The sequence below is a fragment of the Magnusiomyces paraingens genome (genome assembly GCF_902498895.1).
Source record: "Magnusiomyces paraingens strain CBS 517.90 genome assembly, contig: contig3, whole genome shotgun sequence".
NCBI classification, from domain to species: domain Eukaryota; kingdom Fungi; phylum Ascomycota; class Dipodascomycetes; order Dipodascales; family Dipodascaceae; genus Magnusiomyces; species Magnusiomyces paraingens.
Genome location: NW_022474069.1, coordinates 300,956 through 322,500, shown reverse-complemented (window position 1 = coordinate 322,500; position 21,545 = coordinate 300,956). Strand labels below are relative to the sequence as shown.

General features: G+C 34.8%; 4 protein-coding genes across 4 annotated transcripts in view; 3 read left to right on the top strand and 1 right to left on the bottom strand.

Moving 5' to 3' along the window:
• SAPINGB_P003416 (uncharacterized protein) overlaps positions 1–1,304 on the top strand; it is a gene marked incomplete at both ends in the record, with an annotated part of 1,701 nt that extends 397 nt beyond the window's left edge. The window contains one exon of the mRNA XM_031998134.1: positions 1–1,304. This exon is cut by the window's left edge and continues 397 nt beyond it. Within this exon, the coding sequence (XP_031854025.1) occupies positions 1–1,304 (1,304 nt within the window).
• Positions 1,305–5,471: 4,167 nt separating this feature from the next.
• SAPINGB_P003415 (uncharacterized protein) lies at positions 5,472–8,586 on the top strand (the record flags this gene model as incomplete). Its single annotated transcript, XM_031998133.1, has 2 exons — positions 5,472–7,878; positions 7,949–8,586. 2 exons carry the CDS (start codon positions 5,472–5,474, stop codon positions 8,584–8,586), a joined length of 3,045 nt encoding a protein of 1,014 aa, XP_031854024.1.
• Positions 8,587–13,289: 4,703 nt separating this feature from the next.
• Positions 13,290–17,685, top strand: SAPINGB_P003414 (uncharacterized protein; the record flags this gene model as incomplete). The annotated part of the gene is made up of 6 exons (XM_031998132.1): positions 13,290–13,432; positions 13,719–13,735; positions 13,885–14,100; positions 14,161–14,242; positions 14,335–14,496; positions 14,823–17,685. 6 exons carry the CDS (start codon positions 13,290–13,292, stop codon positions 17,683–17,685), a joined length of 3,483 nt encoding a protein of 1,160 aa, XP_031854023.1.
• A 648-nt stretch (positions 17,686–18,333) lies between these two features.
• On the bottom strand, positions 18,334–19,842 carry SAPINGB_P003413 (uncharacterized protein; the record flags this gene model as incomplete). The annotated part of the gene is made up of 1 exon (XM_031998131.1): positions 18,334–19,842. The coding sequence occupies one exon, from the start codon at positions 19,840–19,842 to the stop codon at positions 18,334–18,336; it is 1,509 nt and encodes a 502-aa protein (XP_031854022.1).
• Between the last annotated feature and the right edge of the window lie 1,703 nt (positions 19,843–21,545).

Sequence of the window (21,545 nt, the reverse complement as noted above, 5' to 3'; positions counted from 1 at the left end):
GTATCCCTCCCTCTCCAGCTGGTTCCCCCCGCGTTTCTCTTCGTGGTAAATTCGTAGATGTTGATCCTGAAGACAAGGAAACTATCGATGAACTTTCAAAATGCTTTGTCGATAGACACCCTGATGCCCGCTTTTGGCTCCCTGGAAACCCTGTCCATTCCTCTCACTTTGTTTCTTTCGAGGTCGATGGAGTTTATTTCATCGGTGGATTTGGTGATAGAGCTTACATTGGTGAAATCCCTCTCGATCTCTACAAAGAAGCTAAGCCTTTGCGTCCTCTTCCTCCTCCACCACCCCCTCATGATGGTCCTGAAGAACCTCCTCATGGACCTCCTCATGGACCTCCTCATGGACCTCCTCCTCACAAGGGCAAGAAACCTCATGGACCTCCTCCTCCACCTCCTCATGATGGCCCCGATGGCCCTGAAGAACCTCCTCGTGGACCTCCTCCTCGCGGACCTCCTCCTCGCGGACCTCCTCCTCGCGGACCTCCTCCTCGCGGACCTCCTCCTCCACCTCCTCATGATGGCCCCGATGGTCCTCCTCCTCCACCTCCTTATGATCGTGATGGTCCTGAAGAACCTCCTTATGGACCTCCTCCCCCACCTCCTCCTCACAAGGGCAAGAAACCTCACGGACCTCCTCCTCCACCTCCTTATGATCGTGATGGTCCTGAAGAACCTCCTTATGGACCTCCTCCCCCACCTCCTCCTCACAAGGGCAAGAAACCTCACGGACCTCCTCCTCCAGCTGAATATGAAGAAGACGAAACTGAAGAAGAATTCATCTCTGCTCCTTCCTCTTCCTCCTCCTCATCATCTTTCTTCAACTCACTTTGGAACAAAGCCAACACCATTCTCTTTGGCGACAATGTCGATGATGAAACTCCCTTCCTCATTGCCCAAGACGATGAAACCCAAGCTGTTCTTTCCTCCTATCGTTCAAAGACCAATAAAAATCACCACCCTGAAATTGATATGACCAAGGATTACACCCGTGAAGAAATCATGGCTGCTCACCATGGCAAAAAGGGTCGTTTCCATGGCAGAAAGGGCCGCCACCATGGTAGAAAGGGTCGCTACCATGGAGCCTCTTCCGATGAATACTCCTCCGATGAAGAAGAAAAAGAAGAAGACATTTCGTCTATTTACAAGGCTCACCATAAGTCAGCCAAGCCTTTTACAAAGGAACAAATTTACGATATGCACCACTCGGACAAGTACTCTGAGGAAAAATTGGCCAAGATTCACCACAAGAAGCTTTCTAAGGAAGAGCTTTACAAAATTCACCATGCTGAAAACTAATAGTTTAGTGGTTTGAATTTTGAAGCCTTTTTTTTTTTTTCTTTTTTTTCATTCCCCACAAAAAAAAATTCCTTTTTTTTTTATTAATATTATTATTAACACCCCATTGTTTTATACCTAATTTTTTTTTTTGTATTCTTGAATCTTTATATTAGATTCTTGATAAAAAAAAAACTAAATTCTAAAAAAAAAAAAAAAGAATGAAAAAAAATTTTTTTTTTTATTATTAAAAAAATACTCTTGTTTTGTTTTGTTTCCTGTTTAAGTAATGACCTCTAATGACCCCACAAAATATTAATCATCATCATTATTATTATTATTATCATAATCATGATTTTTCCTTTTTTTTTTTATAATTTTATAAATGATTTGATGAATAAAAAAAATATAAAATAATTTTTATCAAACTTTTACTTTTTTATTTTTTTAAAACTCATTATGCTCGCATTTATCGTTCACACGATATTTTTTATGTACTTTTTTTTTTTTGTTTCCACTTTTGTAAAATAACTTATCAGATAAACTGAGAAAAGTTATTGGGGAGGGGAGGGAAAAAGAAAATAAAAATTTACCAATTATTCTAATTAACATGACAGATGCTTAAAAGTCATTTTAATTTTTTAGAAAAATTTATATAAAGATTTTTTTCTTTTTTAAAACTCGTTAAACCGAAAAAAAAAAATGAAAATAAAATAAAATAAAAAATATTTATAACGGCCAAGAAAAATATAAACCAATTGAGTATTTGGAATAAAAAAGCAATTTCTTTGGCATATATATATATGTAAATGTAAATACTAGAATCAGTTGATGCCGTTTCATATTTTGTATCGTGTATCCCGTTTAACTATTATTGTCTTGAATACGAAACTTCGCCTAGAAGTATATATTTATATGCTTTTCAAAATAATAATAAAAAAAAATAATTTTTTTTTTCTACATTATTTAATTAATTGTTTTTATATTAAAACCACATATATATTTATATATTTATTTTTTTAGAATTAAAATAAAATAAAATAAAATAAAATGCCGAGACGGTTATATCATAGACATGGAAGATAGATTTCTTGGTTTTGGTTTTAATATACAAGGCATAAACTTATTTTAGTACTTATTACTTATTACTTAATGTCTTTATAACATCATCATCTTAACTAAGGCTTATCTATCTATTTATTTTCATTTTCATTTTCATTTTTATTTTAAAGTAATAAATTTCTAAAAAAATAACAAAACCAAAATATGTCATTTATTATTATTAATATAAAAATCATCTGTCCTTAGTTATATCCTTACCATTAAATTTTTATTTTTATTTTTATTTCTTTTAAAAATAAGTTATCCAGAAGAAACAGTTGGAGATCCAGTTTATGCGAGGTGCTCTATCCAGAGTTTACCTATGATGAATTTTGTAAAAAAAATTTTTTAAATAAATAAAAAAATAAATTCAAAGTTTCTTGAATACCCTCTTTTTTTCTGTAATCTTTATGATCATGAAAAAAAAAAAAAAAATATTGCATTCAAAAACTTGATCAAAATTTATAAAAAAAAAAAAAAAATTTCATTCAGCCTCATGTTGACCTCCCTCGAAATCTAAAGTTAAACTATCATCCCCATCTTCCTCATTGCTATATAATCAGTTATGAGTTTGATGCAAATACCATATCTCTCTTTCTTTATTTTTTCATTTTTTTTTCATTATTCTCCATAAGATAAAGTATTTTTATTCTTCTTCTTCTTCATGCTACAAATTCATGGGCTTAACGGGTAGATGTCATCATCGCCTTACAGGAACATGAAAAAATAAAAATAAAAATAAAAATAAAAATAAGAAGCATGAAATGAAATGACAATACAAAAGACAAAGTTCAAGAGTATTGTTAAGTGCATTGGAAAACAAAAAAAACAAAAAAATAAAATAAAATAAACTCTAGTGAGACATTTTTTTTTTGTTTCTTTAGTTTTTCAATTCTCTCTTTTCATCCTCTCTATGTTTCCTTTTGATTTTTTTAAAAAAAAAAAATTACAATTTGTCTTTTGTAAATTCTCGTTCAGGAAAACTCAGAGTGGAGTCTTTTTTTTTTTTTTTTTTTATTCTTATGTCTTGTAATTTACAATAAGACGTTGTTCCCGTAATCTGGTGAGAGAATACTAAAAGTAAATATATATATATATATTTATATAAAGGACCCTTAAATCCAATTTTAAAATTGCGCCTTTTGTATCAAGTTTAAAAAAAAAAAATTAAATAATCACGAGGACTTAAATAAAAGGAAACTAGTCAAATGAAAATTTAATCAACCATTCTTTATAAAAAAAAAAAAATTAAATTCAAGGTAAGTAAGTATCAATCTATTTTCATTTTTTTTGTACACTTCTACGTGAGACTGATTTTTATTTTTTTTTTTTTTTTTTTATTTTTAGAATGAAAATAAATAAAATAAGCATTTATTGCATAATAAAAAAAATCATTCTCTCGGTATGCGACGTTTATTATCAACACTTAAGCATAACTCTCATCTTCATCTCTTTTTTTTTTTCTATATAATCCCTGAACTTGCATTATGTGTCCCACTTTCTATAAGCTTGTTTCCAATGTTGATGTAAAATATCCTCACAAACTTCATTACTTCTCCCTCTCCCTCTCCCTTTCACTCTTATATCTTTGCATCATTCTCTCTTCTTATTTCTTCTATATCTACATAAACTCTTCCGTTCAACTCATAAACCTTTTTTTTTTTTTTTCAAAAATCAACTAACTTCTTTTCTTCCATAAATCTGTCCTGAACTCTCTAGACGTTTGTCTTTACAACTTGTTTGCATAGTATACCAACGGGGGGAGGGGGAAAAAAAAATGCAAGCATAAAGTAAGAAGAAATAAAAATAAAACGATCTTATGTAGACTTAAGTTAGTATTGTTATAATTCACCGTTTGATTTATGTAGCGTCTACATACATATCCCGATGAATATATCGATTCTTGTAAATTTTTATTTTTTCTTCAAGTTTGAGTTGTGGCCATTTATTTTTTTATTTTTTTTTTTTACTTCAATGTAATAAGAAAAGTAATAATATAACTGTTTCCTTGAATAGATTAGCAAAAAATAAAATAAAATAAAAATAAAAAAATCTTAGAACCTTTTTTTATTTGCCCTTGCGCTTGCCCAATTTCTCTCAAATTACAGCTTTTTTGTAAGATATATATATATATATAGAAAAAAAAATAAACAACTTTACTATGGACCTTTTTTGAACGTGCGCGCCCTTTAATCTATTTCCTTTTTTTACGCCTCTAGTTTACTTTTTCATTTTAAAATATATATAAAAAAAAAGGCTCATCATTGTTGATGATGATTTGTGAAAAAAAAAAAATTAATAATAAAATAAAATAAAAAAATTAATACTCAATCAATATTCTTTTTCTTGCCGTACAGTTTATGCAAATATACACCAGCATCAATCAATTTTTTTTTTGTAGAACAATGTATATTCAAAAAAATAAAAAATAAAAATAGAAATGCATCTCATCTGTCTATTTTGTCTGCATTAAGGGGAAGAAAATAAACAAATACAAAAGAAATGGGCATCAAACTGGAATTCTCTGATCAATGTCAAAGAGAAGAGAAGAAAAAAAAAAAAAAAAAAAGAAAAAGATTGGGCAGGAACAAAGCCGACTAATTTGGAAATACCTTGCTTTTTTATTTTTATTTTTTATATTTATTTATTTTTTTCTATACTTTTAATCTACTTCCTTCTCTCTCTTATTTTTTTTTTATTCTCCTTCATTCACTTTTCTCTCTCTTATTACTCTTCTTCTTCCTCTTTCCTTTGGACACTTGTATAAATACATGCATTATTCTTCTGCTTTTCCCCCATTAATTCATTCTACTCTTTTTCCTTTTTCTTCATCTTTTCTTATTTTCTCGTTATCACATTTATTCTTTACAATCGCTCTAAAAAAAACAAAAAAAAGGTGAATAATAATTATAATTAAAAAAGTTTCCGATATTTTTATTTTAATTTCGCCTCAATTTGATTTTGTCTTTTTTTTTTTTTTTTTCTTTTTCCTGGTATTCAAATATAAAAAGAAAAATAAAAGTTTTAATTTTTTTTTGTAATTTTAATAATAATCACAACATTTACCTCGCCACTTTTTAATTTCAAATGACTATGCCGCTGATGAACAATTTGGACATGGATCCAAATAATGGACTCTTTACTCAACAACAACATCATCACTCTTCCAATAGTTCATTATCTACCCCTGCACCTCCAGTATTCAATACCTCCTCAAACGACTTGCTTCAAGTCCCACCCTCTTCCACTTCTCAAGTTACACCAAAAACTGACAAGAGTATGGATTCGTATCCAACTGGTGTTGCTGCTGTTGCAGCAGCTGCTGCTGCAGCTGCGGCCGCCGCTACAGTAACGTCAAATCCTATGGGATCTTCTAGCAGCGCCAACAATCTTGCCGATTATACTTATGCCCAACAACAGCATCACCAATCTCATCAGCTGGAAAGTCCTGCTTCCAATAGCTCGATTCCATTGCCCAGCTCGTTTAACAATGCAAGCTCAGGAAGTACCAACATTTCTCAATCTTCATATGAGGATTACCAAAAAACACAAGAAATAGGCATTACTCAAATGACTCAAGACAAGCAGCAGCAACAACAACAACGAGGCCCAATAACAGCTTCATATTCTCTTGAAAATATTAATCCAGCATTGGCGTCCCAAGGGTTTCATCAAAATGGAACAAGTAACGGGTATCCTCCACAGCAACAACAACAGGGTATGTCGGCCGCTCAGCACATGTACACACACCCAGTTAATACGATTCGACCATCAACGGTTGACCAATCCACCAACCTTTTTGCATCAAACGACCCTTCACTTGTAGCGATGCAGTCGTCTCTGGCTAAAAATGATTATACTCAGTCACCTCAACAAGTGCGCTACATTACAGACGATGGTCGTCAAAATGGCGGGTCCATGACTGCAGCCACCGCCACTACCAATACAACAACAACAACAACAACAACGTCATCAAATGGTAACTCTGAAATTTATGTAACACCAACCCCTCAACTGTCTTCATCTTCGCATAGTAGCCGCCCAGGAACTGCATTGGGGGCCTCTGAAGTTGCTGTAGGAACTTTGCCTTACTATCAGGACACTACATTGCAAACTGCAACGACGCTACAAGCGCCATACCAAAATATGATTGCACCCCAATATCACCACAGAACTATGGAGGTGGCACAAGGCACGGTTCCTGGAGATCATACTCTAAATGGGACTTCAACATCTGCAGCTGCAGCTGCCGCAGCAGCGGCCATGGCAGCTAGTCAAGAGCTAGTTCAGCTTAGCCAGCAAACAACGCATTCAGATCTGGGACTTAATGCAGTAGCTAATAACGCATGGATTGGGACAAGTTATTATATGCCAGAGATGCAAAATGGAGCTTCTGCCAATGGTGGGTTGAACTTGGGGTTGGGGGCTGATCAACAGTATCATCATCAACAGTATCACCAGCACCACCATCAACAACATGAGCAGCAGCACCAACAACACCAGCAAGTTTTGGTACCTCAAGAAGCTCAACAACAACAACAACAACAACAGTCTCAACAACAGTCTCAACAACAATATCACCAAATGCTGAGCTCTCAACACCAGTACATTCCAGCATATCCCAATGCTGCCATTGCACCTGAGTACCCTGTGGGACAGCCTCTTCAATTGGTGAGTGCAACAAATGGTCAAGTTGTAGGTGCTCCCGGAGCTGTTGTGTTTGCACATAATGAAGCTGCTTCGGCTTCTGCGGCTGCTGCTGCTGCTGCGGCGGCGGCGGCAGCAGCGGCGGCGGCTGCACACATTATGCCTATCCAGATGGGGTCATGGCAGCCTGAGAATCGGTTGCCTGTCAAGTCGCTTGTTTTGCATGAGGGGGTGAATTTACATGAGTACCTTGCAGAGTTTTTGATGTGTCCTGAGAAGGCGACTGAGTTGACGATGTTGTCGATTGTGTCGCAAAAGAATAAGCGGCTCAAGAGTAGCAAGTACTCTGAGGGTGGGCGGGCCGGAGCAGGACTCAAGAGTAGTAAGTTGAGGGAAAAGTACATGGCTAATAACTTGAATCGGTTATTTATTCCTGCTGGGATTGGGGGACAGGGTGATGCTTGTCGACAGAGACACAGTGAAAACAATCCTGTCTTTATTTCGCGAGAACAAATGGTGAATGAGATTATGAGTGCGATTGAGTTTGCATTATGTTCTAGTAAGGACTTGGAGCAGCACCGAGTGGGGAAGGGTGATGTTGGTATCAATTATGCTCAGTTGGAGGTTGGGCGGGGTATTCCGATGCAGCTATCGCTGCCTGAGGGGGTATCAGTGGTGATGAATGCTTCTCAAAAGGATGAGATTGAGAATATGTTTATTTCATGGAAGCCACTGCGAACCAAGCCTGAACATTTTTTCCGGATGGAGGATCGTCATGGACAGCACTTTACGCTTGAGGAGCTGAAGGAGGTTGTTGATATATTATTGTCACGTCCCCCTCGACGAAGTAAGTATTATTTTATTATTTTGAATATTTTTTTTTTTTTTTGAAAAAAAAGACTAACAATGTTTTATAGTTAATCGGTATTGTGCAAGACAATTGTTGACAGATGTCAGCTATGGACAAGGGCGTGGTGTTACTGAGTTTAATAACACTGGACAGGAACGATCGCCGCACATGATGAGTTATATGACTCGGCGGGAATACAATACGGTTCCAGTTGGTGGGCAGCCCAAGGATGGGATGATGAATCTTCCAGATGAGATGAAGAATGTTTTGAGTCATGTGGATTCCAGTTTGATTCCATATCAGAATACTAAGAAGAGTAATATATATGATCCAATTTGGTGTCGCAAGACTGGTGTGCATAAGGAGGGATGGTGCAACCATTGCAAGGAGGGTGGTTGGTACTTGATGAAGAATTCTGGGTTTTTGTATCATAAGAATCATGAGCATGGGATTTTCCCTCAAGGGTTTGTGTTTGAAGATCCGTTGGTGATTCGGCGCAAGCTTATTCGGGAGGCTCGATGGGAAGGTCAGTGTGGGATTTGTTACCATTGGATTGACTTGGATCATACTGAGCGTAAGACTTGGGGGACATGGTACCGACACTATAAGCTTTGTGCAGCAGAGTATGAGGAGATTAAGAAGCTTGTTAAGGCTACTGGATTACCTTTGGATTTGGTTGAAGTTGAGTATATTCCCAGTGCATGATGATTTGATTGAGGAAAAAGATGAAGTGATTGTGGGAGGTTTTATTTTTTTTTTTTTTTTTTTTTAATAGTAGTAGTAGGTAGTATATAAAATAGTAAAAAAAAAAAATACGATAATATATATATATTTATTACATTATTATTACATTATTATTACATTATTATTACATTATTATTACATTATTATTACATTATAGATAGGAATTGTATATATATTACAGTATTTGTTACATTGTTGATTATTTATGAAGATGAATGAATGAATGAATATTAAGAAGGGGGGAAGGAATTTTAATTTTAATTTTGAATTTGAATTTTGAATTTTGAATTTTGAATTTGGTTTGTTTTGGAAGGAGGACTTATTGTTTTAAACACGGTGGATAGTTGCAAAAAATAAAAAATAAAAAAAATAAAAAATAAAAATAAGGGAGAAATTTCCATTTTGGAAATAGTCTAACGATTGTTTTTTTTTTATGGAATTTGATGGAAAGTTTTGTTTTGTTTTTATTTTATTTTAATAATTATTTAAAGATATATATCTGTTAAAAAAATAGTTTGGTATTTCTTATTTTCAAGGAACTGTTAAGACATTGAAGGAAGAAATGGATTATGATGATGATAATTCAAAGAACTATAAAAGTGGGTTATTTAGGGATTTTTATTTTATTTTATTTTTATTTTATTTTTATTTTATTTTTATTTTATTTTTTTTATTTTATTTTATTTTATTTTATTTTATTTTATTTTATTTTATTTTATTTTATTTTATTTTATTTTATTTTATTTTATTTTATTTTATTTTATTTTATTTTATTTTATTTTATTTTATTTTATTTTATTTTATTTTATTTTATTTTATTTTATTTTATTTTATTTTTATTTTATTTTATTTTATTTTATTTTATTTTATTTTATTTTATTTTATTTTATTTTATTTTATTTTATTTTATTTTATTTTATTTTATTTTATTTTATTTTATTTTATTTTATTTTATTTTATTTTATTTTATTTTATTTTATTTTATTTTATTTTATTTTATTTTATTTTATTTTATTTTATTTTATTTTATTTTATTTTATTTTATTTTTATTTTTATTTTTATTTTTCAATTCGTTTTTTAGGGTTTCTTTTTATTTTTATTTTTTAATTTTGACACATTTATATAAATATCTGGTAGACTAAAGTTATGAAGCAGACAAAGAAGAGAAGGAGAAAAAAAAATAGAAGATGGAGAAGATGGAGAAGATAATGATAATGAAATAATGATATAATGATATAATAATTTAATGAAATAATGATTTTAAAAAGAGATATAGAGAAAGATAACAAAAATTTGTTTTTTTGTTGATGAATCTTCTTTTTTATTTTTTTAATTTTTTATTTTTATAAGTTTTTCGGTTAATTTTAAAAAAAAAAAAAAAAAAAAAAAAGTTTTGAAAAACCGTTTAATAGACCTAAATGGAATTTTAACATCACACAAAAACAACAATCATCCATCTATCTATCCATCCATCTATCCATCCCTCCCCTCGTAGAGCGGGACCCCCCGAAAAGAAACCCCTGCGTCAGGTTCCTCAAGGACCTTTTTTTTTTTTTTTTTTTTTGAAATTAAAGAAGAAAGTCTTTGTTTAAAGGATTTCTATTATTATTGAATAAATTTCTTCTTCTTCTTCTTCTTCTTCTTCTTTCCCACTCCACTCCACTCCACTCCACCCCCCCCCCTTTTTTTAATAACCTAAAGTAAAATAATGCGTTTTAAAAGATGGTTAAAATAAAAATAAAACTACAAAGCGTAAGATGAAAATTTTGTACCTGGATCCAGTTTTGCCCAAAACAATGTGGAGAATTTATTAAAAAAAAAAATTCTCTATGATATTAAAATGAAGGTTTCTTTTTTTCTTTTTTTTTGATTTTATTTTATTTTGATTTTATTTTGATTATTATTATTTTTATTATTATTTTTATTTTTATTATTATTTTTATTATTATTTTTATTATTATTATATTTATTATATTTATAGAAACAAGAAATGCAAGTCAATGCGAGAACCAGTTCACAAGGGCGGAAGCTTCAATTAACCTTTTTTTTTTTTTTTTTTTTTTTTTTTTTTTTTCAAAAGGGCCATGTGGTTCACGCGCTTGTTAACTTTTGAAGATATTCTGATAATAAAATATATATGTGCATACAAAGTTTCAAGTGATATTTGAAAGTTGGTGATATCTGGTTTTTTTAATTTTTTTCTTTTTTAATTTTTTTCTTTTTTCTTTTTTGACAAAGAGCAGTCACTAAAAAAATAAAATAACAAGTTGTTTCTTCTTTTTATTTTATGAAATAACTACTACCAATACTAAACTGCTGCTACTACTAAACTACTAAACAAATACTACTACTACTACTACTACTACTACTACTATTACTATTACTTTAATACTTTTCAATGGTTTCAAATTTATACTATATTCGAGAATAATGCGCGCATGAGTTCCTTTTTGTATTCTAAAGTCAGCCTTAAAATAAAATAATAATAATAATAATAATAATAATAATAATAATAATAATAATAATAATAATAGCACATCACCTGAAAGTTTAAAGGGAATTGTAAGTGAAGAAGTGCGTTAAAACATACGCGCGTACTTACATACATGATGGAGCCAATGTCTCTGGACTACAGATTGAAAGCAATAGAGGAAAAATAAAAGGAGTTCTTCTTTTTTTTTTCTATTTATTTAATCTTTCAAAAGAATTGAGGGAAAGACTTGATAAAAGTCTGAAGAAAAAATCAATCCAATGGAGGGGATGGGGAGGTTTTTTTTTTTTATTGTTGAATGATTTGAAATCTTTTGTTTGTTTTATATATATAAGAAAAAAAGGTAGAACAACAACAACAACAACTTCTTTCTTTTCTTTCTCTTTTAAACTTCTTTATATACTTTGATCTTTCTTTCTTTCTGTCATTCTTTCTTTATTATTTTTTTTCTTCACGTTACTACTCTGTGTGTTTGTTCTGGCCTCCTGTGTGTCTATCTATCTGTCTTTCTTTCCTTTCTTTCCCTTCTTTCTTTCTTTCTTTCTTTCCTTTCTTTCTTTTCTAAAATAAAGGCTTTTTTTAGGTGATTTTTATATATATATATATTTTTATATTATATAGAGTTGCCGCTTTCCTGAAACCTTTTGCAAAATAAAAAAAAAAATATCCTTTCTCCTTACTTACTTCATACATCATCACTAAAGGACTCTTTGGATTTATTTTTTTTTTCTTTTCTTTTCTTAAAAAAACTTTTTTCCCTCTTTTTTTTTTCTTCTTCTTCTTATTTTCTAATTCTCTTTTTTTTATTCTTCTTCTTCTTCTTCTTTTTCTTTTCTAATTCTTTTTTTTTTCTCTCTTTCTCTTTCTCTAGAAATGTAAAGTGCGAATGGCTCTAATAATAATAAAAAAATAAAATTTTAAACCTTCTGTAATATAAAAAAAACGCACTACTTCGACTTTTATTTTATTTTTATTTTTATTTTTTTCATTTATATCAAAGATCACCACTTTTTTTTTAAAAAAAAAAAACTTCATCATCATAATTATCTTCTTATCTTAATATTATCCTTCTTTAATATTTCAATTAGAAAGAAAAAAAAAAGAATATTAATTTCTTTCTTTTCAATCTTTTTCCCCCTTCCTTCTCCGCAGAGATTCCTACTTCTTTTCACTCCTTTGACATCTCTCGGTGATTTTTTTCTAAAAAAAAAAACCCTTCCATTCCTTTATTCTTCTTTTTCTTCTTTCTTTAATCTTTCAACTTTGATGAGCATCATCTCTCAATTCATCTTCAGAATCCAGCATCTTTACCCGCTCAATGCCAGTTCGATATCTTTCTTTCTATGAAACCGATCCTTTCTTTTTCTTATTACTATTGTTATTAACATTCTATTTCTCCAGCATATCTATTCCATCACATGCCATCTTGTCATTCCAAAATCAGCAATTAGAACCACTACTACCAAAAGAAAAAAAAAAAAAATTCTTTTGATCCAGTCAGCAATTCTTCATTCTTAATCTTCCAACTAGAATCAAACATCATTATCATAGAAAACTATATCCAGCACTTTTTCATAGACTGCTCTTCAAAAACCCGTTATTTGTTGCGTGGACATAATTAAAAAAAAAAAAAAAACGCCTTCCAGACAAAGAAAAACCCACATCACGTTTAAAAAAAAAAATTCTAAAAAAAGGCAAAAAATCCTAAAAAAAAAGTCAAAAAAAAAAATTTTTTTTTTGTTTTATTTCATTGATTTTATTTCATTGATTTTATTTTATTTTATATTATTTATTTCATTGATTTTCATTGATTTTATTTTTTTTTTCTTAATTAACTCTTCTTCTTAATTTCATCAACTCTCTCTTGAGTTCTCTCTTTTGGGAAAATTAACATTCAAACTCTCAACATCACCTATAAAACCCCTTTATTCTATCAACTAAAAAAAAAAAAAAAAACTACATCTTTCCAGCTGTATAATCAACCAATATCAAACTAACATCTCACCCCTTCCCCTTATTTTTATTTTTTTTCCGCCTAATATTCATACTACTACCTGGATCAAAAAAAATAAAAATAAAAACTCCACCTTCTTACATTTATTTTTATCTTCTTTCCCGGCATATAAATATATATATATACATCTATATATATCTCCTTAAAAACATAGGCTTATGAATAGGCCAGGTCCGTTGTCTTCAGATCGGAGCCAACAGCAAGCCAGCATTTTCTCGTCGTCGTCTTCTTCCTCCTTAAGAGAAGGGTCCTCCCAGCCACCAACGCCGTTGACATCTTTGACGCAACATCCCAGATCAAGGTAAGCTTTTCATGTGTGTGTTTATGAGGTGGGGAGAGAAATAAATGCCCAGTATAAATGATGGATGGTGATGGCGATGGCGATGGCGATTATGATAATAATGGATCATAATGGTCTTTTTTTCTTCTTTCGCTTATTTCCTTCTCTTTTTTTTCCTCTTCTCACCCCCACTACTTATAACCCCATTTGGTCCACCGTTTCCCATCAAAAAAAAAAAACTTTTCTGACAGATTATTTTGAATTTCTTTTAATGATATCAGTAACATTAATCTTTTTATTCGACAAGAACCACTTCTTTGCAAAGTAACAATTCCCCGCGAAAAAGGTAATGATGATTTTTTTTTTATTTTTTATTTTTTATTTTTTATTTTTTATTTTTAATTTTTAATTTTTTTAATTTTTTTAATTTTTTTAATTTTTCATCTTTTAAACTCAACTAACTAAAAATTTAGGAGGCCTTTACGAGCGCAAAATCATTAACCCCCCGCCAATCGTCCAAATAGTTATAGAGGACAGTGACGCAAGCCAGCTGTGGTTGACGGAACGGTATTTCTTCATGATTAGCACTTTATATGAGCCTACTGCCGACGCAGTTGTGCAAGCTGCTGAAAACCCCATTGTGGGGTCTAATGTATCGTCATTACAAAAAGTTCAAGAAAACAATAGAGGTTGGTTTGAAAAAAAAAAATTTTTTTCCAGAATTATTATTATTATTGCTAACAAGTTAGATATTGGACTCTTTGTTTTTGGAGACATTTCTGTGAAACTCGAGGGTCAGTTCCGACTGAGATTCGACTTGTTTGAATACATGTGAGTATTTCTAAAAGAGGGAAAAAAAAGTTTTTTTTCAAGAACATGTTTTTTTAACAATTTTTTTTTTTTTTTTTTTTTTTTGAAAAAAGTGGAATGCAAGTTGTTTATTTGAAATCAATTGTATCAGATATCTTTACAGTCTACTCGCCTAAACAATACCCTGGGTCGTTGCCATCGACCGCTCTATCACGGCTTATTTCAGATCAAGGCATTCGTCTGCGGCTTCGCAAAGAACCAAATAGAAATAAAAGGTAAGCTTTGAGAAGAATTTTGAGAATTTTAAAAGTTTCTACAATGAGAGAGAATATTTATGTCTTGAGAGTTGAGGCAACAATGGGCTGACTCTTTGAAGTGGCACTTTGAGGCAAATTCAACTTTTTTTTTTTTTTGAGGGCATAACATGGAAAACTAAAGAAAAAAAATAGTTGAAATTTTCCATAAGATGGAAATAAGAAACTAAAAAAGAAAAACCTATTTTATTTCAAGGTTTTGAAACTTTTTTTTTTCAAAGTTTTTAAGGGTTTTATTTTATTTTATTTTTTTTCAAAAAAAAGACTAATTTTTTTTTTTTTTTCAGAAAATCTCAAGAGGCTGCTGGTCCGTCTGGTGCTCAATCCCAACACCTAACTCAGCCTCCTCCTCAAGACCCGAATCTAGTCTACCAACAACAACCATTACCACATCAAGGCCCTTCTCATCAAATCCGACAAGGTCCCGGCCCAGCAAGTGGACCTACGGGGCCTTCAGCACACAGCGGCTACTATGGCGGTCCAACTCAACAATCACCTCTACCTCCTCTACAGCAACAGCAACAGCAGCAACAGCAACAACAGCAAGAGTACCGGTTTCCACCACCACCGTCGTCGGTATACGGTGCCCAACAACAACCACCACCTCCACAGTACTACACCCATCCATCATCAACTTACTATTCCCAGCAGCAACAACAACAACTACTACAACAGCAGCAGCAACAACAGGCAACACCACAACAGCAGCGCACGCCACCAGCACGGCACTCGCGGCACTTGTCGCAAACGTCAGCCGCATACCATGCTGGGCTTTTAGGCGAAGATACACCACCAGTCGAGTATCCTGCGGTGCGGCGGCGAGGCAGTGTTGGTGTTCACAGTAGTGGATTGAGCCACGATTTTTCTGCTTCCTCGTTCTTTTCAAGTCCAATGGGGCCAAGCCCTGCTGCTGCTGCTGCTGCTGCTGCTCAGGGCAGAAGTCAAGCGTATGGTGCACCAAGTGCAGGACCATACTCGGGTCCGGGATACGGGTCAGGGGTATCGCAACAGCAACAATACTCGGCACATGGGAACTTAGGGACTCCAGGATCCGGCGCTGGCGCTGGCGCTGGTGCAAATGCAAGTGCAAATGCAGGCACTGGAAGCAGTGTTCTGAGGACCCCAGGATCAGGGCCAGGGTTATCATCCTCAAATGTTACGCCAAGCCAGCAGCTTCCGCCGTTGGGACCTCGGTGGACAACCTCGTCATCGTCATCAGGCACACGGCCGCTCAGCACGTCGTTGTCGCCACCGCCTGGTGCGAGCGATTCTACACTGGGATCAGGGTTTGGTGCTGGCAGCAGCAGTGCTGGGTTTCTTCAGCGGCGACAAACAGTGAGCAGTGGTGGTGGTGGTGGTGGTGGTGCAAGTTTAGGGAGTGGTGGACATGTTCGTCGGCGAAGTACCATTCTGGGGCCGTCACGAGCACACCCTTACGACTTTAGTGGGGGATCGGGTGCACAGCAAATGGCAGCAGCATCGCCTGCTGGCGTGCCAACTGCAGGGGCAGGAGCGCTTACTCCACGACGGTCAGCGCGGCGTGGGTCACTGATTGGAACAGGTGGTACCAGCAGTACTGGCTCTCTTCTGCCGCCGCATCTTGTGTACGGCAGCAGCGAACGTGCTGGTGGTGCAGGTTCCACAGGCGAGAGTTCTAGTGGAGGGTCATTGTTTGCAGGTTTAACACGGCACTCCAGTTTAAGCGGAGCTGCCGGGCGGGCCACAGGGTCACCTGTACGCCGGCCACGGCCGCGTCCGTTGAGCATGTTGGATTCACCTGGGCTACGTTCTGGTGGTTCAGGGCTAGGGTCTTTTGACTCTGAGGGCAGCTCTGGCAACACTTCAGGGCACCTGCATCACCCCCCACTGGGACACGGGATCCGATTACCACCGTTGCAACTGTCAAGCAACACAACAACTACAACTACAACAGCATCTTCCTCTGGTACATCAACTCCAGGAGGTGTAGGGAGCACTGGTGGTGGAAACCCTGGCGGCAACCCCGGTGGAAACCCCGGTGGCAGCGGTGGAAGTGGTGGAAGTGGAGAGAGCGGTGGCAGCGGTGGGAGCGGAAGCAATGTTGGAACAGGACCAGTGCTGCCGCCGTTAGGGCCGCGGGTAGGAGATGTGTCCGGCGGGTATTCCGCGGGGTCGACGACGTCTAGTACCTTTTTAACTGGAAGCACCACTAGCATTACCAACACCACCAACACTACTACCACTACTACCACTACTACTAGTAATAGTAATAGTAATAGTACTGCTGCTACGGCAGGCACTAGTGGCACGCCAAGAGTAATCAACCTTCCGCCGCACCAATCAGCCCCTCCGCTACCGCCAGTTGGCCAACTGGACCCTGCACTGACTTCTGGGTCGTTTGCACGAGCTGCAATGGCGGGATCTCCGTCAGCAACAACAAAAACAAAAACACCACCGTCACAGTCACGGTCACGGTCACGGTCACGGTCTCAGTCACAGTCTCGGTCTCGGTCTAGGTCAAGATCAAGATCAAGATCAAGATCAAGGTCAAGGTCTAGGTCACGGTCGCGCGATAGAAGTGCAAGTCCATCAAGCCGGTTTTTCATGGGCCACCGTAGACGCCCACAACGGGGGCCACCACAGACTCCAAAGACTCCACCACCACCACCACCACCACCACCGAAAGAGTTTCGAAGCAGTGCCAATGTGGATCACGATCCTGGGGGTCAAGGAGAAGTTGCAGCTACAGGGACTGTAATGACAAGCACAAGGATACCGGAACAACAACAACAACAACAACAACAACAACAACAACAACAACAAGGTGGTGAGGTATTACTGCTGCGGCGGGATTCTAGAGAAGAGACTCGGGGGAGTAGTAGTAACAGTGATCGCAATAGTGGTCGCAATAGTGGTCGCAATAGTGGTAGCAGCAGTCCAAGTGGAGAGGAAGGATCTACAATTACAAGGATGATGATACCTTTAAGACGAATGACGAGGAGCCAAACACGCCGGAATCCTAGGGGCGATGTTGAAGGTTCTAGTAGTAGTAGTAGCAGTAATGGCAGCAGACATGGACGATTACGAGAACGAGGACGATTACGAGGACGAGAACAGTCTGGGTCTGTGGAAGATTCTCCTTTGTCTGAGGAGGCGTCGACGTCTCCCTAAAGGATTTCCAAAACACCCCTTTTTTTAACTTTAAAAATTTTTGTATTTTTTTTTATTTTTTTTTTTTTTTTTTGGTGCTTCTTCTTATACTTTTTCTTTTACTTTTACTTTAAACATTTTGTAATTATTTTAAAAAAAAAAAAAAACAAAATAAAATTTCCATTAATTTTAATGAAAATTTAATGAATTTAAATACAATTTTAAATACTACATTTTTAATGAATTTTAATGAATTTTAATGAATTTTAATGAATATAAAAAAATATACAACAAAATTCATTTTTTTTTTATTTTTAAAAGTTTATTTTTATTTTGAAAAAAAAAAACACAGAAATATATAAAAAATCTTGAAAACCAGCAAGAAGAAAAAAAAAAAAGGGATGAAAAAAAAATTGGGTATACAGAGGGCGTCATTTATATAAATATATATATAAAATAATAATAATAATAATTTTTAAAAAGTATAACTTTATCCTTTTATTTTTTTTTTTTTTTTTTGAAAACAGACAATACACCTTTATATCTGTAATGTATGTCTTTCTTTCCTTTTTTTTTTTTTAGTTAAAAAAACCTCCTGCCCCTTGTTTTAATTTATTTTGATTTTATTTTAATTTTTTTTTCTTTTTTTTCCCCCTTGTTTCTCTCGCTTTAATTGTAGAGAACAAAGTTGGCACGGCCAGAAGTGACAGCAACAGTGCATCCATCAGATCCACCATTGTAAGAGCCATTTTCATAAACACACTCGCCATTGACAACAGCGCCGTCCTCAGCAACAATCTTAACATTGAAGTTGGCAGCCGCATTGTTATTGGGATTGGGAATGAGGGAAAGGTAAGTCACGCCATTGTCGTAGCCAGCACCAAAGTTAAGGGGAGCCCAGTTACCAACACCGGAGCCAGAAGTACCCCAGATGCAGCCGTCAGTCTGAGAAACACCAGCATTGTTGACATAGTACTGAGCAGAAGTCTTCTTGCCCTGCCAGACATAGTAGGACTCCTGGTCAACAACAGTAAGAACAGAGGTGGAGCCACCATTGACAATGGTGGGGATGACCATGTTTTCAGTACCAGGGTAATCGGTTCTGCAAATGGAAACAACGCTGGAAAGCTCGGAAACAACGCGGGCAGAGTCAATACCCCAAGTGCAGAGAGTATCGTAATCAGTGTTTGAGCGGTAAAGCTTACCATTCTTGCAAAGAAGACCACCGACAGAAACACCATTGCTGGGTTGGTCAGAGGGCCACTGGGTCTTGGACATACCCGACTCGCAGGCATAAGAGCAGTAAGAGCCCTCGGTGCAAGAACCGCCGGTGGAAGTGTCGGAGTTGTAGAGGCCGGACCAGCCGCCAAAGCCAAGGTAGTCGAGAGCAATGACACCGGGTTGATCAGAGGGAAAGGTGGAGCAGTCGTAAACGCCATCTTGGAAGGTGGTGTCGATGGAAGCAAAAGCAGCGAGACTACCTCCAGTGGAAGTAGAGCCGGAAGAAGAGGAAGAGGATGAGGAAGAAGAGGAAGAAGAAGAAGCAGGAGCGGAAGATGAGGAAGAAGAAACAGACTCAGCTGAAGAAAGAGAGTAGGCGAGAGTAGAGGAGGAAGGAGTGGTGATGGCTGAAGAAGTGGGAGCAGCTGAGGATTCAACAACGACTGAAGAAGAAGTGGGAGCAGCTGAAGATTCAACAACAACGACCGAAGAAGAAGCGGCAACAACGGAAGAAGAGGCTGCGACAACAACGGGAGAAGAGGAGGAGGAGGAGGAGGAGGAGACTGCAACGACGGCTGAAGGGGTAGCAACTTGAGAAGTAACAGAAGAGGAGACCTCAACTCCGTTAGCGTCGACGTACTTGATGACAACGTTATCATTAGAAGCGGCGGCAACAGCGGAAACAGAAGAGGTGGTAGGAGCAACATTGGTAGCAACAGCAGCCACGTCTTGGGCAGCAGATGTAGTAGCAGCCACTGCAGGGCTCTGAGCGTCGACTTCTCCAGTAGCGGTTTCAGTGATTGTGTTTCCGTTGGCGTCGACGACGACGGTTACGTAGACGTACTCGACCTTTACAGCACGCTTATGGAGGTGGTGAGCGTGATGGAATTCAGCATGGGGAGCAGCAGCGACAGCTGAGATAGCGGCCGAGGTGGCCATAATATGAGAAAACTTCATTTTTTAAGTGATATAGTAGTAGTAGCTATTTTAATAAGGATGTTAGCATGATTTTTTTGAAATGGATATAATAAAATGGAAAGTTTGATTGTTCTTTTTTTTTTTTGGCGATGTTTTTTTTTTTTTTTTTTTTTTTTTTCATTCCGGAGGTTTGGCGAGTATTTGTATTGGTATATAAAAAAAAAAGAAAAAAAGAAAATGGTGTTTAAAAATTGTGAAACCCTAGCCCTGTGGATTGGAAGGCGTTGTTAGGGTAAAAAAAAAAAAAAAAAAAAAAAAAAAAAAAAAGGCGCAGAGACAAACAAGCAAAAATTAAATATTAAAAATAAGCTCTAAGACACCGAACGTTGGATGATATTTAAAAGGAGAAACGAAAAGAATGAATGAGACTTACCGAAATATAGCTATAAGATATATATATATATATGATAGATTGAAAATGTTTTTTATAAAAAAGTTGATAATAACAAAAGAATGGTTCTAGTTGAAAGCCTTGTTTTTTTTCGTGTTTTTAATATTGTATGTTACCAAAGGAATGACAGACGCAAAGGTCGGATGAACACACAAGAATTAAATAAAAAAAAAAAAAAAAAAAAGGGGTTTTAGTTAAAGGAGTGAATAGAAGTAAGTATTTAAAAAAAAAAAAAAAAAAAAAAAAAACACAGAACGCTTAGATGGCGATGGATATGAAATAAGTTATGTTGATGATGGTGGTGGTAATTAAAAAAAAAAAAAAAAAAAAAAAAAAAAAGGCAAAATGGTGGGTTTTTATAAAAAAAAAAATTAATTTTGTGAGGATTTCATTCCCTCCCGAAGTCACAGGACGTTGTATGTGTATGTGTATGTGTATATGTACGTGTGTCAAAAGTCTTTGAAAAGCGTGCGCACACAGTCAGAGCATTTTTTTTTTTTTTTTTTTTTTGCTGCTTTCTTTTTTAGAAAAAAAAAAAATAAATAAAATAAAATAAAATAAAAAAATTTTATTGTGGCTTACATCAGTGCTGACAAAAAACCAGCATCAAATTCGTTTCAAAGGAAATTTTGATTTTTTTTTTTAACGAAAGGCGTTTTAAATAAACAAAAATAATAAATAAATAAATAAATAAATAAAACAAAACAAGATTTCATTCATTCATTTATATATATATATAAAAACAACCAAATTGTTATTCATTTAAATAAAACATTAAAAAGTCATTCTTATTTTATATATATATATATATATATATATATAATTTAATAATTTAATCTCACAACTTTAGTCACAAACTGTTTACTTGTTCGTCTCCATCCTTTTCTAAGTTAACCTAACTCATGTTTCTAAAAAGCAGGTTTTCACACACACAGTTTGAGGTAAACAGGTCAAAATCATTTATATGAACTTATTATATATCTTATTATTATTATTATTCTTCTTCTTCTTCTTCTTCTATCTTGTTCCAGGGTCTGCAGGTACGCACTCAAATGTGTCACTTGAAAGTTTTTTTTTTTCTTTTATTTTATTTTTTTTTTATTTTCTATTTTCTCAATGTTTGGAAAATATATATATATGGTGCGCATCTCTTGTTAATTTCTTTAAATGTAAATTGTAGATTTAGAAAAAAAAAAAAAAACAGAGCTTTTGAAAATAAACTTAAGCTATTAGATGATGAGATGAAGATGAGAAAAAAAAAAAAAAAAATAAACAAAAACAAAAAAACTCA